This window comes from Panthera onca, chromosome A1, assembly GCF_046562875.1.
Source record: "Panthera onca isolate mPanOnc1 chromosome A1, mPanOnc1 haplotype 2, whole genome shotgun sequence".
In the NCBI taxonomy this organism is placed as follows: Eukaryota; Metazoa; Chordata; class Mammalia; order Carnivora; family Felidae; genus Panthera; species Panthera onca.
In genome coordinates this window covers 189,392,524-189,410,183 of record NC_138339.1, presented here as the reverse complement: position 1 = coordinate 189,410,183, position 17,660 = coordinate 189,392,524, and the positions used below count along the sequence as shown (strand labels likewise).

The following is a 17,660-nucleotide window of genomic DNA, read 5'->3' as shown; positions in this document are numbered from 1 at the left end:
ACAACTACATGGCCACAACTCAAAATCATTATGCTGAGGGAAAGAAGCCAGATACAAAAGAGTACATACTACATGATCACATTTATATGAAATTCTATAAAGTAAAAATTAATTTATAATGACAAAGTATATTCATGGTTGCCTAGAGCCAAAGCGGTAGGGAGAGACAGAATGTAACAAAGGATAAGGAAATGCTTGAGGATGATGGAAATTTTCTAAACCTTGATTATATATTTCAAAACTTGCTGAATTATACACATTAAATCCCTGTCTCAGGTTCTGCTATTAAATATCCCAACCTAAGACAGGCATGTTTGGTAGCAAAATGATGAGTAAGTTTCCTGTGTAATGGACTTAATTTCTTCTCTAAGAAAGTGAAGTCATTTGCTAGAGGGCAGTATTTATCATAAGTTGGAGGAGAGTGGCAAAGGTTTGAAACAGTCATAGCAGAACTACTTGATCAAAAAGAAGAAGAAGAAGAAGAAGAAGAAGAAGAAGAAGAAGAGGAGGAGGAGGAGGAGGAGGAGGAGGAGGAGGAAGAAGACGACGACAGTCTAGCTATGCAAGATCCTTTTGAGATTGGTTCTCATGTATGTATACTGGTATCAACTGCTAACTCCTTTTAGCAGGTACTCACCTGCAAGGAAAAAGAAAACAGCTGGATTTGTATAGGATTAAATTTTATCAGATGAGTGCAACACAGCGGGGAAAGGAAGATGTGGCAAGCAGAATAATGACATCCAAAAGTATCTTCCCCTTAGTCCCTGGAACCTGGGAATGTGTTGCCTTACATGAAAGGGCCCTTGCAGAAGTGAATACATTATACATCTTGAGATGGAGAGATTATTCTGGATTACCTGGGTGGGCCCAATGTAATATCAAGGGTCCTTATAAATGAGCAAGGGTGGCGGGACAATCAAAGAAGTTGTAACAACAGAAACATGTCAGAGTAATGCAGTGTGAGAGGATAAAACAACCATAGCTGACTTTGAAGGTAGAAAAGGGCATTAACCCAAGGAATGCAGGCAGTGTCTAGAAGCTGGAAAAGGCAAGGGAATAAATTCTCTCCTAGAGCCTCCAGAAGAAATGCAGATTTACTGACACCTTGATTTTAGCACAGTGAGATCCACTTTGGACTCCAGACTTCCAAAATTGTAGGATCATTTGTGTTGTTTTAAGCCATCAAGTTTGTATAATTTGTTACAGCAGCAATAGGGAATTAATACAGATTAAGCAATGTTTTTTTTCTAAAAAGACCGTGCTATCTAAGCTGGATAAAAAGGAAATTGAATCAAGGAGATGGCTAACGGATGAGGAGAAACAGAGGGGCCAATGACAGCAATAAAGAAGGTGATAAAGTAGTGTAGCTAAATGGTATCTTATTTGCTGAAAAGAAATGCTTGTTTTTTTTTTTAAGAAATGCTTGTTATTAAATATATGAGGGGAAAATCTCATTGGCATTATTTAAGTAAGTGTTTTTTAAAAAAAAGGTGGATGTGTAGAGAAAGCATTTGACAAAATATAGCATCCTTTCTTGATAAAAACCCTCACGAAAGTCAGGATAGAAGGAGCATACCTCTAGATCATAAAAGCCATATGTGAACGACCCAATGCTAATATCATTCTCAATGGGGAAAAACTTTCCCCCTGACAGCTTTCCCCCTAAGGTCAGGAACAAGACACGGATGTCCACTCTCACCACTGTTATTCAACATAGTATTGGAAGTCTTAGCCTCTGCAAGCAGACAACACAAAGAAATGAAAGGCATCCAAATCGGCCAGGAGGAAATCAAACTTTCACTCTTCGCAGATGACATGATACTCTATATGGAAAACCCAAAAGATTCCACCAAAAAACTGCTAGAATTGATTCGTGAATTCAGCAAAGCTGCAGGATATAAAATCAATGCATAGAAATCGATTACATTCCCATACACCAACAATGAAGCAACAGAAAGAGAAATCAAGGAATAGATCCCACTTACAGTTGCACAAAAAAAACCATAAAATACCTAGGAATAAATCTAACCAAAGAGGTGAAAAATCTATACAATGAAAACTATAGAAACCTTACGAAAGAAATTGAAGAAGACACAAAAAAATGGAAAGAGATTCCATGCTCCTGGACAGGAAGAACAAATACTGTTAAAATGTCAGTACTACCCAAAGCAATCTACAGATTTAATGCAATCCCTATCAAAATAACACCAGCATTCTTCACAGAGCTAGAACAAATAATCCTAAAATTTGTATGGAACCAGAAAAGACCCCGAATAGCCAAAGCAATCTTGAAAAAGAAAACCAAAGCAGGAAGCATCACACTCCTGGACTTCAAGCTATACCACAAAGTTGTAATCATCAAGACAGTATGGTACTGGCACAAAAACAGACACTCAGATCAATGGAACAGAATACAGAACCCAGAAATGGACAAAGGTATGGCCAACTAATCTTTGACAAAGCAGGAAAGAATATCCAATGGAATAAAGACAGTCTCTTCAGCAAGTGGTGCTGGGAAAACTGGACAGCAACATGCAGAAGAATGAACCTGGACCACTTTCTTACACCATACACAAAAATAAACTCAAAATGGATGAAAGACCTCAATGTAAGACAGGAAGCCATCAGAATCCTTGAGGAGAAAGCAGGCAAAAACCTCTTTGATCTTGCCTGCAGCAACTTCTTACTCAACATATCTCCAGAGGCAAGGGAAACCAAAGCAAAAATCAACTACTGGGACCCCATCAAAATAAAAAGCTTCTGCACAGCAAAGGAAACAATCAGCAAAACTAAAAGGCAACCTATGGAATGGAGAAGATATTTGCAAATGACATATCAGATAAAGGGTTAGTATCCCAAATCTATTAAGAACTTATCAAACTCAACACCCAAAAAACAAATAATCCAGTGAAGAAATGGGCAGAAGACATGAATAGACACTTCTCGAAAGAAGATATCCAGATGGCCAACTGACACATGAAAAAATGCTCCACATCACTCATCATCAGGGAAATACAAATCAAAATCACAATGAGATACCACCTCACACCTGTCAGAATGGCTAACATTAACAACTCAGGCAACAACAGATGTTGGTGAGGAGGCGGAGAAAGAGGATCTTTTTTGCAGTGTTGGTGGGAATGCAAGCTAATGCAGCTACTCTGGAAAACAGTATGGAGGTTCCTCAAAAAACTAAAAATAGAACTACCCTATGACCCAGCAATTGCACTACTAGGCATTTATCCAAGGGATACAGGTGTGCCGTTTCGAAGGGACACATGCACCCCCATGTTTATGGCAGCACTATGAACAACAGCCAAAGTATGGAAAGAGCCCCAGTGTCCATCGATGGATGAATGGATAAAGAAGATGTGGTATATATATACAATTGAGTATTACTCGGCAATCAAAAAGAATGAAATCTTGCTGTTTGCAACTACGTGGATAGAACTAGAGGGTATTTGTAAAATTAGTAAGAGAAAGACAAATATCATATGACTTCACTCAAATGAGGACTTTAAGAGATAAAACAGATGAACATAAGGGAAGGGAAACAAACATAATATAAAAACAGGGAGGGGGACAAAACAGAAGAGACTCATAAATATGGAGAACAAACTGAGGGTTACCAGAGGGGTTGTTGGAGGGGGGATGGGCTAAAAGAATAAGGGGCACTAAGGAATCTACTCCTGAAATCACTGTTGCACTATATGCTAACTAATTTGGATGTAAATTAAAAAAATGAAATATTAGGGGTGCCTGGGTGGCTCAGTCGGTTAAGTGTCCGACTTCGGCTCAGGTCATGATCTTGTGGTTCACGAGTTCAAGCCCCGCGTCGGGCTCTGTGCTGACAGCTCGGAGCCTGGAGCCTGCTTCCGATTCTGTGTCTCCCCCTCTCTCTGACCCTCCCCCCATTCATGCTCTGTCTCTCTCTGTCTCAAAAAATAAATAAACGTTAAAAAAAATTTTTTTTAAATGAAATATTACATAAATAAATAAATATAAAAAATAAAAAGATGGTGGATGAAAAGTAGTCCAGAAACAGTAATTGGGAACAAGGAGACTAACCACATCATTTTATTATTTTATATGCCCATCATAAGCAGAAAATGTTTCTTATTCATCTTTCTATTCTAAATACCCAGCATAATTCCTGCACATAGTCAGCATGCAATTAATGTTTTAGGAATAAATGAGTAACTTCTTTTTGTATCACTCTTATCACAAGCTGCTCCTAAAAAGCAGACATAAAACCTGAGGCCAAGAGAAGGGAGATTTATTACTAAAAGCATAAAGCTAAAGACAGAAATGAAGGGATGAAAGACCTTGACTTCTCACCTCTTCCTGGATATCTTAGGATACCACTTTTAGGAAAATCACCAAATGAAACCTTTAAAGAAATTAAAACAGATTTTTAAGATTCCCATACTCTGACTTTGCACATAACACCAAGAATTGGAAAAGAAGTAGAGGCTGAAATTCTGAATGACTATGTATCAAATATATTAAGAATGTTCTCCACTTCCCTCTTTTATCCCACAAACAGAAGTAATAAGAAATGATGTAGTTAACATTTATTATTTAGCTGCCCACCCAGCAACACTTTCCTTAGGGTAACCACCCCCCTCCCATTTCACATGGCCTGCTCAGTAGGTTGCTGGCCTACCTATCTCCCATCACAGGGTTATAAATGTAACTCAGTCTAACCAAAGTACCCCATCTCCAAGGCCAAAATGAATGATGAAGGTCAATCAAAAATCACACCCAAGACTTTCTGCTAGAGTAAAGGAGATTGCCTCTTGACCAAAAAAATGCAGTTGGAGCTTCCAGAAGCCTTAGTCCTCAGCCATAGGCAATTAAGTCCACACACAGAAGAAAGCAGAAGCAAGAAATGAAGACACAGAATTGATGACATTACTTAATCCCTGGATCCAGCTGTGTCTCAAGACACAGCCACCAAATAAATTTCATCCCCTACACTTTTACTTTTTGGTTTACTACTAAAAGTACATTTCTCTCAGCTTTAAAATGTAAGAATACTAATTAAGAAGGGCAGGAAACAACTGTTTCTGGAAATTAAATATGATACAGAGGCCAAGCTAAGCTATTGTTTATTTAACCAAAAGTGGACCTGTTCAGAAATCATAGTTAATGATTCCTCTCTTTCTATTGTCTAGGCTTCTTAGTACTGTTCAAAAGAAAACACACTCCGGTAGAATGTAAAAATGTTTAAGATTTAATTGAGATTTCTGCATTAGATGGAAAAAAGGTCCTTGATCTCTATGGTCTTATCTAATTCAGATATTCTACATTGTTTTTCCTTTTGCACAGCCACCCACCATCAAAAGAGCTCAGAATATAGACATACCAAGATTCTCCCCAATTCATGACATATGGACAGACGTTATGATGAACCCAAATCCACGTCCCAACTCACAGCCAGTTTTACTCAGTTTCTAGAACATGTAGTCAGAGTGTAAAAAAGAGAAGAGAAATGGATATGTTCCCCCAGAGAAGTGTTCAAAGATAATGTGAATAAACTGTAAATAATTTTCAACACCGAGATATTAACTTCTGGCTACTGATCATGAAATGTTCAAACATGAAATTAAACAGTGTAACCAAGTAATAAGGGGCTTTTAAAAACTTTTAAAAAAAAGAAAGAAAGAAATGGTTTACTAGTTATACTTTTTTAATCTTGGCATTATAATTCAAATTACTGTATGAAAAATTCCTACTCCCTATAAATTGCCAGTAGTTTTACCTTGCTTCTTGTCTTCACTTTTGATTTGCTCTTCTGTTTTCTTTTCAACTTTTTCTTATTTAAAATTTTCTTATTCCTAAAAATGGAAAGAACAAATTACAAAAGTTCATATTAGAACATACAAAGCTATGAAAAACAGGTACTTCCAAAGTAGACATTTGAATATTTCTCCTATAAACTTTCTTTTTATGAAACAATATACTCTAGATGTACATATAAGATGTAGCTATTGAAATAATAATACTGGAAAGCTAAGAAACACACATTAAATGATTAAAAATTGAATTCTGCGAATATTTTTTAAAAAATTTTTTAACCTTTATTTTTGAGAGACAGACAGATTGTGAGCTGACTCTGAGCAGTCAGCACAGAGCCTGACGCAGGCTCAAACTCACCAGCTGATGAGATCATGACCTAAGCTGAAGTCAAACACTCAACCAAATGAGCAACCCAGGCGCTCCTCTGCAAATATTTTTATAAAACTAAAAAATGTAAAACAGCATCAAATGAAGTTTTAAAAATTTTATTCAACAGTGAGGATGCTAATAAAATATCACATATGTTCCCTTCCCAGAAAAATGTGCTCTTTGCAGTAGTGAAGTCTACAGTGTAAAAAGGGACAGGAGGCACTTTTTACTAAATTACTATAGAAAAAACCCCAACTCATACTCTTCTCATATTCTCCAGTCAGTTTTTCATTACCTCACAGTCCTAAGACAAAATTATTCTCTAAGCAGATGGAAGCCCCAAATGACTTTGAGAAAGAGACGGGGGGGGGGGGGGGGGAATGTGGCAAAGAATTATAGTGGAAGAAACAAGAGTCAAGGAAAACAATTTATTTTATTTTCATTTAATATTTTTTTATGTCTGCCATGCTGAGGTGCACACTGTTAGTACTAAAAATACAGGACGAAAAAGAAAAAGTTCTTGTCCTCAAGGAGCTCAAAGACTTGAATGAAAAACATAGGTTAATAATCTATGAAGAGGATGCTACTGCTATAAAAAAATAGTGAAGAAGAAGAGGAGGACGAGAAAAGGAGGGAGGCGGAGAAAGGGAAGAGAAGCATAGAGGAAGAGAAGGAGGGGAAGGAAGAGACTCTAGATGCTGGAGGTCAAGTCCTTAACACTTGGTAACTAACTTACTGGAAGCTGTGACCAAAACAAAAGTTGGAAGCCTAGGCCACCTGGAGGTAGGGATGTCATTCATAAAAATAGGGAAGTCAAGGGGAACAATTAGTTTCCAAAAAGAAAAAATCGGTTCAGCTTTAAAGATGTTTGAGTTAAAGATACTAAAATGCCAACAAGATAGACATGAACAAGCATATGAAAATTCATCTCTGCCAGTTCCTTCAGCTCCCTAAACCAAAATAATCACAAAATCTTGTCAACTATGTCTTATAAACAGTTCTTGAATCTGTCTACATCGTCTCTACTGCTGCAATTCTTTTTTTTTTTTTTTTTTTTTTTTAACTGCTGCAATTCTAATAATCTAAGTTACCACCACATCTTGCCTGGTCTACTTCGTTATTCATTTCTGCACATCCACATTTGCCCCACTTCAATTCATTCTTCATACAGGAACCCAAATCAACTTTTAAAAACACAAATCTGAGTAGGTAATTACCTCACTTAAAACCCTACTAGTATCTTCTCAATTCTCTTGGGATAAAGTCCAAAAGCATTGGCACAGTTTAAGAGATCTTTTACCAAGATCTGGCCTCTGCCAGCCTCTCCTTCATTTTGCATCTGCCTCCAACTTATTCATCATACTCCAGGCACAAAAATATCCTTCTAGTTGTCTGACCTGCTAATAAGCTCCTTGGGGGCTTTCACAAAGGTTCTCCCTCTTCCTGGCATTCTCTCCCACATCTTCTGCTAACCACTAGTCAGTCATCTCTGAGGTTCCAATAGAAGTGTCGTTTATTCAGGAATGTCTCAGAGTGGGTTAGTTTCCCTAATATACACTCTCATTTCATTTTACATTTGTGTTTCATTGTGCAATCTCCCACTGTAATTATGTATGAGGTTATGTGTTTAATGCACTACTCCTTCATAAAGCTATAAGCTCCAAAAGTACAGAGGCCATGTCTTTCTTATGCAGTGTTCTAGCCTCTTTGTCCAGAAAAGCACCTAGAACAAAGTACTTAATACTATTTTGAGAGAAAGAGAAAAGCAGGAGGAAAGAGAGAGGAAGGAGAGAAAAGAGGGAAGAAGTTCAGAGCTATGGCTATAAACCTTAAGCTTATAGAGTAAAATAAGCAGAGGACCAAGGATAGATTCATAGATATGCCAATACATTTAAAGGATATGTAGCCAGACATGTCCATTTAGGAGCTATCCATGAGATTATTTTACACAGATTTTGGTGCCAAGTAGGTAATGGAAAAACCATGTGTGTAGGTAAGATTTCCCCAGGATAGCATACTACAAAAGTAAAGAGAAAGACTGATCAATAGTGTCATGTGCTACACATAAACACATACACCTGCTTACAGTCTATTCAACTATGAGCATTGTGGGAGCATGAAGAATGTCTATTTCTTTCTTTCTTTTTGTTTAAAGAATATTTATTTTAACTCTTTACTTTCAATACCAACATCAGTCCCTGACATAAAATGGATGTTCAAGAATTATCACATGAAGAAAAAGTTAATGAAAAAGTAAGGAGTAATTCTCATTATGGTTTAGAAAACCAACGTCTCTTTATACTAGAACGAAATGAGTTATTTGAGCAACAGGTATATGTAACTGCTAAAAGGTTAGTCCCTTCTATACAATTTAGTCAAGGTTCACTCAAAAACAATCTTCAGAGAAGAATACATAAAGCTAAATTAAGATGACTCTCCTGAAGCTTAGTTATCACAGATTTAAATTTTCACAAATATACACCAATATTTTTCTTTTGTTTAATGAACATCTTTAAAGTTCAAATGGCTTTAATATGTATTCCCAAAAATATTTCTTCCTATGCATTTAATTAGTTTGGCATTTAATTAGCTATAACAATGTTAATGAATCTAAACCCACCAATTCCTGAATATAAACAGCTTTTTCCATATTCTCACAAATTGATTTCACTGTGTTTTCTGTTAATTTGGCTTGTTTTAGACTTAGATGTTTATCAAAAAGAGAAAGTAACAAGTTAAAAAGTATATGAAGAAAATTTATAGTCAACATTAGGAAATAAAAATGCTATTTGCTAGTAAGTTAACATCCCGATATATGACTAATGGGAAAGCTTAGTTGAAAACCAAGTTTAAAATAAACTTTTCATGACATCGGAGGATGGATAAAAGGAAAGTTCTAGAAACCAGTCTCGCAAGTTAACAATTTACCTTGGAATTTATGATGATTTAGGATGTTTTAAATTTTAAACCAAATAGGAACTTAATGAAGAATGTCTGGAATTGGTCCTGTAGAATTTTTAATCATTTCACAGAAAGAACCTCACACCAGTGAGATTTTAACCAATTATGGGTGCTAATAGAAGGCAAAAGCTGTTAACATTCTTTAATATTTATTTTAAAAATATTCACTTTAAAAATTCCAAAGAAGCAATTTTAATAGCTACCACTGTTTATGGAAAACCAATTTTTTTCTGCAATATAAGAACAAATGAATTTTGCAAGTTGTTCCATGATACAGATCATTAGTTTTTATATCAGCTTATTACAGAATCTGTTTTCCAACAAAACAAAAATTAGTCATAATTTAGTTTAAAAATGTATCGTCTCTCTGGGGCGCCTGGGTGGCTCAGTCGGTTGAGCGGCCGACTTCAGCTCAGGTCATGATCTCGCAGTCCATGGGTTCGAGCCCCGCGTCAGGCTCTGTGCTGACAGCTCAGAACCTGGAGCCTGTTTCGGATTCTGTGTCTCCCTCTCTCTGACCCTCCCCCATTCATGCTCTGTCTCTCTCTGTCTCAAAAATAAAATAAACGTTAAAAAAAAAAAAAAATTTAAAAAAAATGTATCATCTCTCACTCTGAATCTGTATCTTCATCTGCAAAATAAAACGATGAAGGCAATGATTTCTGAGATGACTAGAGTTTTAATAAATCCAAATTCAAAAAACTTCTGGGATAAGATTTCAAACTTTTGTTTAATTTCCCTTAGTAACAAGAAAGGAAAAATCCCTGGTGTAAGGCAGGAATAGGCAAGTTGTTTTTTGTTTTGTTTGTTTCTGTAAAGGGCTAGATTATAAATATTTTTCATTTTGTAGACTATAGGATCTCTGTTGCAACTACTCAACGATTATAGCCTGAAAGTAGACACAGACAACACATAAACAGACAAGTGTGGTTATATTCCAAACTATTTCAGGACAGTGAAGATTGAATTTCATATAATGTTTATGTGCCACAAAACATTTTTTTTTAAGCTTTTCAAAGTGTCAAAACCATTCTTAGTTCACAGGCCATACAAAGCAGGCACTGGACCAATTTGGTCTGTGTGTCATAGGTGGTCGACCCCTGAACTAGAGCATATTTTGATAAACAGGCTCATATCAGAAAGAAAAAAAAATAACTATTAGTATGCAACACAAATAAAACTATTCAAAATAGTCAGTATGCTAATATAAATAAGCATTCTTAAAATTATCTGCCTTTTCATTTCACAAAGATAAACTCCTGACTTCCACTTCCGTAAAATAAGATACTAGAGCATTGCTTTTCCTTAAAAAAACTCGACTAGCATAGGAATGCTGTGGAAGTAATTAAGGAGCAGATGAACTAAAACTCCAGAGATGAAAGAGTACTTCAAGGGTGAGCTCAGACCATTGGCATTTTCTTCCATGGGGGTATTAGCAAAGTTTGGGTACAAGTGAGGTCAAATTGAACTTAGTTTAAACAGAGGAACTCTGCTGAAGAAAACCAGGAATTAGTGGTGCTTTAACTAGAATGAGACTGGAAATCTAGAAAGGCTTCAAATACTCAGCCAGTTTCCCCAATGATACAAAGCTTAGTGATGGGATGCTTAAGGATAGGGAAGCTGGGCCAGCAGGACAGAGTCAATTTCCCACAGTCTCCCAATGTCTAGAAGACAGAATCCCAGTGGAGGGAGGAGTGTACTTAATCCATGACTGGACTGAGATTGTCAACATCTCATCCTATTTGACCAACACAGCAAATAGCAAACCTCTCTGAAAGAAAACAACTGTTCTCTTACACATAACGTTAGGCACATAGCATACATATTAAGAGATACATAAAGAAGCAAAATAATGTGACAGATCATCCCAAGAGAAAACCAGACAATCAGGCAGACTCTAGATAATTGGTAACTGAAGTTAAGAGACAAGGATTTAAAATAGATGCAAACATGGAAAAATTGAATGAAATGATGTAATTTTCAACAGAACTTACTAAAAAAAAAAAAGGCAAGTGGATTTTCTGAAAAGTAAATATTTGAAATTAAGAACTTGTCAAATGATTTTATGAGCAGAATAGACTAGAGGAAAACAGGATTCATGGACTTACAGACAGGCCAAGGGAAAATATCCAAACTCAAACACAGAGAAAAGAATGAGATGAATAAAACAGAAAGTATGAAACATGTGGAACATAATCAAATAGTCTCATAGTCATGTAATTGAAATCCAAGACAGAGGAAAAAAGAATGGACAAAAGCAATATGTGAAGAAATAATTAATGACAATTTTACAAAAGTGAGGAAAGAAATCAACTCAGAGATTCAAGAAACTCAAGGAAATCTCAAGCAGGAAAATGCAAAGAAAACCACACTTAAGCAACCAAATGCTGGGCACAGTCAAATTGCTGAAACAAAGGATAAAGAGAAAATCTTAAAAGCAACAAGAGAAAAAAGATGCACTCAAAGGAACAACAATAAGATTGATAGCTTCCATTCTCTGTGTTGAACAGTGCTGGCAGACACAGAGGGGAGTGGGTAGCAACCTAGAATTATGTGCTTATCAAAAATATCCTTTAAAAATGAAGATAAAAATAGAGATATTTTTAGGACCACAAAAGCTGACATAATTCATTGTCAACATACGAACGCTATAAGAAATACAAGGGAAGGTCTTCCTTTAATAATTGTTATGTCACAATTTTAAAAAGGACACAGACCTAAAGTAGAAGAAATGGAGAAAATAATATCCTGAACACAGTGACCGCCCTTGCAAAAAATGTTGGTATGGTTATATTAGTATTTGACAAATTAATTGTCTTTAATGTTTATTAAACTGAGAGAGACAGTATGCAAGCAGGGGAGGGGCAGAGAGGAAGACAGAGAATTCAATGAGGGCACCACGCTGTCAGTGCAGAGCCCGACACACGGCTCAAACCCACAAACCACGAGATCGTGACTTGAATCAAAGTTGAATGCTTCACTGACTGAGCCATCCAAGTGCCCTGACAAATTAATTTTTAAGGCTAAAAGTATTATTAGAGATGAACTGAGCATTTCATAATGCTAACTGTGCCAATTCAATAGGAAAACCTAGCAATCCCAAATTTGAATGCATCTCATAACAACATAACTTCACAACACATGAAGCAAAATTGAGCAAAGTAAAAGGACAAGGATGAATTCACAATCAAAAGAGCAGATTTCTACATACCTGTCTCTAATTGACAAAGGAAGTAGAGGACAAAACAGCATGGATATAGAAAGACATTAAAACATGATTAATCAACCTAATTAACATACATAGAAAACCACACTTAACAACTGCAGAATGTACATTCTTTTTTTTTTTAAGTTTATTTATTTATTTTGAAAGAGAGAGAGCACCAGCAGGGAAGGCACAGAAAGAGAGAAGGGGAGAGAGAATCACAGCAGGCTTTGAACTATCAGCATGTAGCCAGATGCAGGGCTGGAACTCACAAACCAGGAGATCATGACCTGAGCAGAAATCAAGAGCCGGATACTTAACCAACTGACCCACCCAGGCGCCCCAAGAATGCACATTCTTTTCTAATGTAAGCAGAATATTTACCAAAATAGGCAACAGTATGCTGAACCACAAACCAAGTCTCAACAAATTTCTAAAACTATGATTGTGATCACAGAACAGTTAGAAACCAAAAGAAAGAAAACTAAGATATTCCCAAATGTTTTAAAATCTTTAAAAAACAAAAGCAAAAACAGGTTTTAAATAACCTATGAGTCAAAGAGCTATAATGGAAAGCTAAAATGGAAATCAGAAAATATTTTCAATTAAATAAAAATGACATATGACATACCAAAACTTGTGAAATGCAGCTAAAGTAGTGCTCAGGGAAAATGTACAGCTTTTTACAAAGATATAAATGCATATAATGAAAAAAGAAATTTTGAAAGTAAATGAGCTAGGCATACAACTTTAGAAACTAGAAAAACAAAAGCACATAAAGAATGTAAAGAAAGGAAAACAAAAGAAAGAATAGATATTACTAAAATAGAAAGCAGACATTCAATAGAGAAAATCAAGGAACCAAAACTAGTTCTCTGAAAAGATTAATACAAGACTGCTCCAGCAAAACTAGTCAGGAAAAAAATAAAATCACAATTACCCATATGAGAAATAAGAAAGAGGACATCACTATGGATGCTGCCCATAAATTTCACAATTTAAATATGAGGACAAATTCCATTGCAAAATATAACTTCTCAATACTAAACAAGGAAAAACAATACAACATCTGAATAGTCCTCTATTAATGACATTGAATCCCTAACCAATATCTTCCCACAAAGAAAACTGTAGACTCAGTGGCTTCACCAGTGAATTCCTTTAAACACTTAATTCACTGGTACATTCTTTCAAACAACTTCAATCTTAAACTAACTCTTCCTAGAATATAAAAAGAAACTTTCCCCAACTCATTTTATGAGACTAGCATAATTCTGATACCAAAATCTGAAAAGAATATTTCAAAATAAGAAAACTTTAAGCCAACATCTCCAATGAACGTAGAAGCAAAAAATACTACATAGCCAAAAAGTGGAAACAACCCAAATGTTCATCAATTGACAATAGATAAACAACATGTGGTACATCCATATAATGGAATATTATTCAGTCATAAAAAAGAAACAAGTAGACACATGCCACATTATGGATGAACCTTGAAAACACTATGCTAAGTGAAAGAAACAAAGGCCACCAATGGTCACAAATTGTATGATTCTATTTATATGAAATATCCAGATTAGACAAATCCATAGAAACAGAAAACTGATTAGTGGTTACCGGGGGCTGATGGAATAGATAAGGGGAGTGACTATTAATGGGTATGGGATTTCTTTTTCGGGGTGAGGAAAACTGTTCTGGTTGTACAACTTTCTTAATATACTAAAACCACTGATTTGTATATTTTTACATGGTGTGTTTTATGATACACAAATTACATTTCAATTAAAAATGTGAGATAAAAGTCACTGATCTAAAAATAATTCTAATGTTTAGCAACATATAAAAAGGATAGATAAAATGTAAGATCTAATCAATGTAATTCAACGTAATAACAAAATAAGGAAAAAATATGACCATTTCAACAGAAACAGAAAAAGTATTTTATTGTTTTAATTTTAAAGAAAAATTTTTTTTTAACGTTTATTTATTTTTGAGACAGAGAGAGACAAAGCATGAACGGGGGAGGGTCAGAGAGAGAGGGAGACACAGAATCTGAAACAGACTCCAGGCTCTGAGCCATCAGCACAGAGCCCGATGCGGGGCTCGAACTCACAGACCACGAGATCATGACCTGGGCCGAAGTCGGCCGCTTAACCGACTGAGCCACCCAGGCGCCCCCAGAAAAAGTATTTTATAAAACTCAACTGTTTCTGATGAAATGCCTCCTCAGTAAGGAAGAAAAAAAAGTAATCTGTTAATTACTAAATCTGATAACTACTTCATCTGTAAGTCAGTCAAGGAAAAGAAATAAAAGTCATAATGGCTAAAAAGAAAACAGTTAAGCATTTTTACTTGTAGATAACCTAACTGTGTTTATAGAAAGTACAAAGTAATCTATAAATAATAAGTGAATTACCCAGGTCATTAGATACAACACTAATTTTTTAAAAATCAACTAATTTTAAAGCACTATATTATGTAAACTGAAGCTTTTCTATATAAGCCAGACTTATTTCTCCTGTGTAATTAATGTAATGATACTCTCATTATTGTGTTAAAGCATCACTAAATAAATTAGGGAGAACAGTAGTCTGATTACTAAGTAGAAAACTTTTATTTACTTAACCTAGGCTGATAATTAGTAATAAGAAAAGAGATTTTAGCAGTTCAAACTGATCTAGGGGAGAGATGCAAACAGATTTCCTATATATAGCTTCAGTCTCCTGATCTATTTACAAGTCTTCATATGGGGAGGGGTTGGGGGTGGGGGATAAAAACTATAAATAAAAGCACCTTGGCAGTAGGCAGAGGAATATAAGAAAAAGAGGGTGAGAGGAAAGAAGTCTCTGAAAAGTTAGGACTTTTAGACCATGCCTCATTCAGATTTACGCCGTAAGTACACACAGCCTAAGTGGGTGAGAAAAACTCAAGCCATGAAGCAACTGTAAAACTTTCTAAAGACAATCTATTCACCCCAGGTCTCAGAGAGCTACCACAAGGGTAATGACAGCAGTCAAATAAGCAGGCCCACAAAGACACAAGGCATAATGAAAACTAGCAGAAATAGACAACAGAAAGACCCAGAACAGAGTGCAGGTGAAATTTTCAGATACAACTATGTTTACCAAACTCAAAGAAATAAAAGCCTAAAATATCTGCAGCGTATGGGGAATATAGCACATATAAAAGAGAATCTAATCAAACTTGTATGAAAATGAAAAATAACTGAAATTAAAGACTCACTAGGTAGGTTTGCAGCATATCAGACACAGGTGAATAAAGAATTTGAAGAGATTGGGAAAAAAGTATCTAGAATTCAGCACAGAAAGATAAAAAGGTTGAAAATGTGCCCTTCAGGCAACCTCCTCCTTCAACCCCCACCATCCCAAAAGAGAAAGCCCTTGTTCCACCCAAGTACGCTTCTCATACACTGGGCTCCATCTCATTCACCATACTTGGAATTTCACTCAACTACTTACATCCATTCTTTGTTCACTCTTTAATCTCTTTTACCTATGACTTCTAACCCTAGAAGCCTCCTCCAAATGGAAAAAAATAATAATAATAAAAGTTATTTGATTCTCTATTTCTCTTCATCACTAAATTTCTTAGGAAAAAACTGTCGTGAATTTTTTCAATCCCTTACTTTCAAGCTCCTACAAGTATAGGAGATTTCCACAAACTTCCTTGTTGCCTACTGAACTCCCTAACTTCAGTCTTTATCCTTCACATTCTTCCATTTATGAGTATTGTCAAACAGTCTACTTTAAATACCTTCCTTCTACCCTTTGGTTTCAACCCCTATTTTAGGGCTCCTTCAACTTTTGATGATGATTCTCAATCTTCTTTATTAGCTCCTTTTCCTGTCCTTTAAATCTTTAGTACGTATAGTATCTTATGAGAGTTATTTGTTTATATTCTATATTTATTTCTATATTGGTATTTTACAAACATTGTTTGCCATAATCCGTAACAACCCTAAACATAACTACTGATAGTTTCTGAAGATCATCAGAATGCTGGTCTAGAGCCAGTTATGTTCTCTCATAATGAAGGTAATCTACCATAAAAATTGACAACTTTACTTGCCACTTCAAAACTCCACTCCTTAACCATTTATTCAGATTAGATCATCTAACCCTCTTCTTTACTTCTTAAATGGGGACATCTTTATGAAAGTATTCCTTTTACTTTCCTTTCACTCAGCAGGAAATGTTCTCTACAAGGCCCTTACTCCATAAATTATCCCCATTCTCTTTTTTGTTCATTATTCCTGCCCTTCTCCCTCAGTCTACCAGGTTAAGAGTACAGAATTTAGAGACAAATGGCCTCGGTTCATAAGCAGGCTGTGTCATTTATTAGCCGTGATCTTGGGAAAGTTACTTAACCTCTCTGCCTCAGTTGTCTGATCTGCAAAATAGGGTGAAAACAGTACCTCTCTCATTGGATTATAAAGCACTTAGAATTATGCCTGGTATTTAATAAGCACTAAACAGGGATGCCTGGGTGGCTCAGTTGGTTAAGCATAAGACTCCTGATTTTGGCTCAGGTCATGATCTCACGGTTCCTGAGATTGAGCTCCAAGTTGGGCTCTGCACTAAGCAGGAGCCTGCTTGGGATTCTCTCTATCCCTCTCTCTCTCTGCCCCTCCCCCGCATACTCTAGCACTTGTTCTCTCTCTCTCTCTCTCTCTCTCAAAATAAATGTTTAAAAAAATAAGTACTAAACAAATTTTATTTCTTATTATTACTGTGCTAAAGTGACTACGTTGGTTTGTGTTTCCCCAGAAGCAGACTTGATTCAAGGATTCATTTAAAAGTAATTGTTTTGAGGGGTGACCCAGGAAAACCACTGGTTGGGGGGGATCAGAAGTAAGATAAGGTAAAGAAGGCAGTAAGTAAAGAGTGCATTAGCCATTTACTCTGAAGGGCAAGTAGAGCATGATTCTCCTGGAGAACTCTGGTAGATGGTGTTGAACATGGCCCAGTTACCCAAACTGAACAATGAGAAAAATAAGGTATTTTTCCACAAACTACTCATCCAATCACTGGTTTAACGCCTTTCTGAAGGCATTAACTCTGACATTTCTGGCTTGCCCTTCCCATAAGCCAAGAATGTCTCTATGGCCAGTATGAAAGCTCTCAGGCAGAAAGTCATACACATAAGTAGCATAGAGATGAGTGCCAAAGAGGTATGGCTTGGGCACTAATAACATCTACTACAGTGTCTCTTATCCAAAAGATAACTCTGGGGGCGCCTGGGTGGCTTGGTCAGTTAAGCGTCCGACTTCGGCTCAGGTCATGATCTCACGGTCCGTGAG

The 17,660-nt window shown here is 36.1% G+C and overlaps 1 protein-coding gene across 13 annotated transcripts in view; it reads right to left on the bottom strand.

Moving 5' to 3' along the window:
* MYCBP2 (MYC binding protein 2) overlaps positions 1 to 17,660 on the bottom strand; it is a 282,639-nt gene that overhangs the window by 247,318 nt on the left and 17,661 nt on the right. For all 13 annotated transcript variants that reach the window (XM_078432585.2, XM_078432586.2, XM_060636897.3 and 10 more), the window contains exon 2: positions 5,765 to 5,840. In XM_078432585.2, coding sequence (XP_078288711.1) covers positions 5,765 to 5,840 — 76 coding nt within the window. The remainder of the gene's footprint in view (positions 1 to 5,764; positions 5,841 to 17,660) is intronic.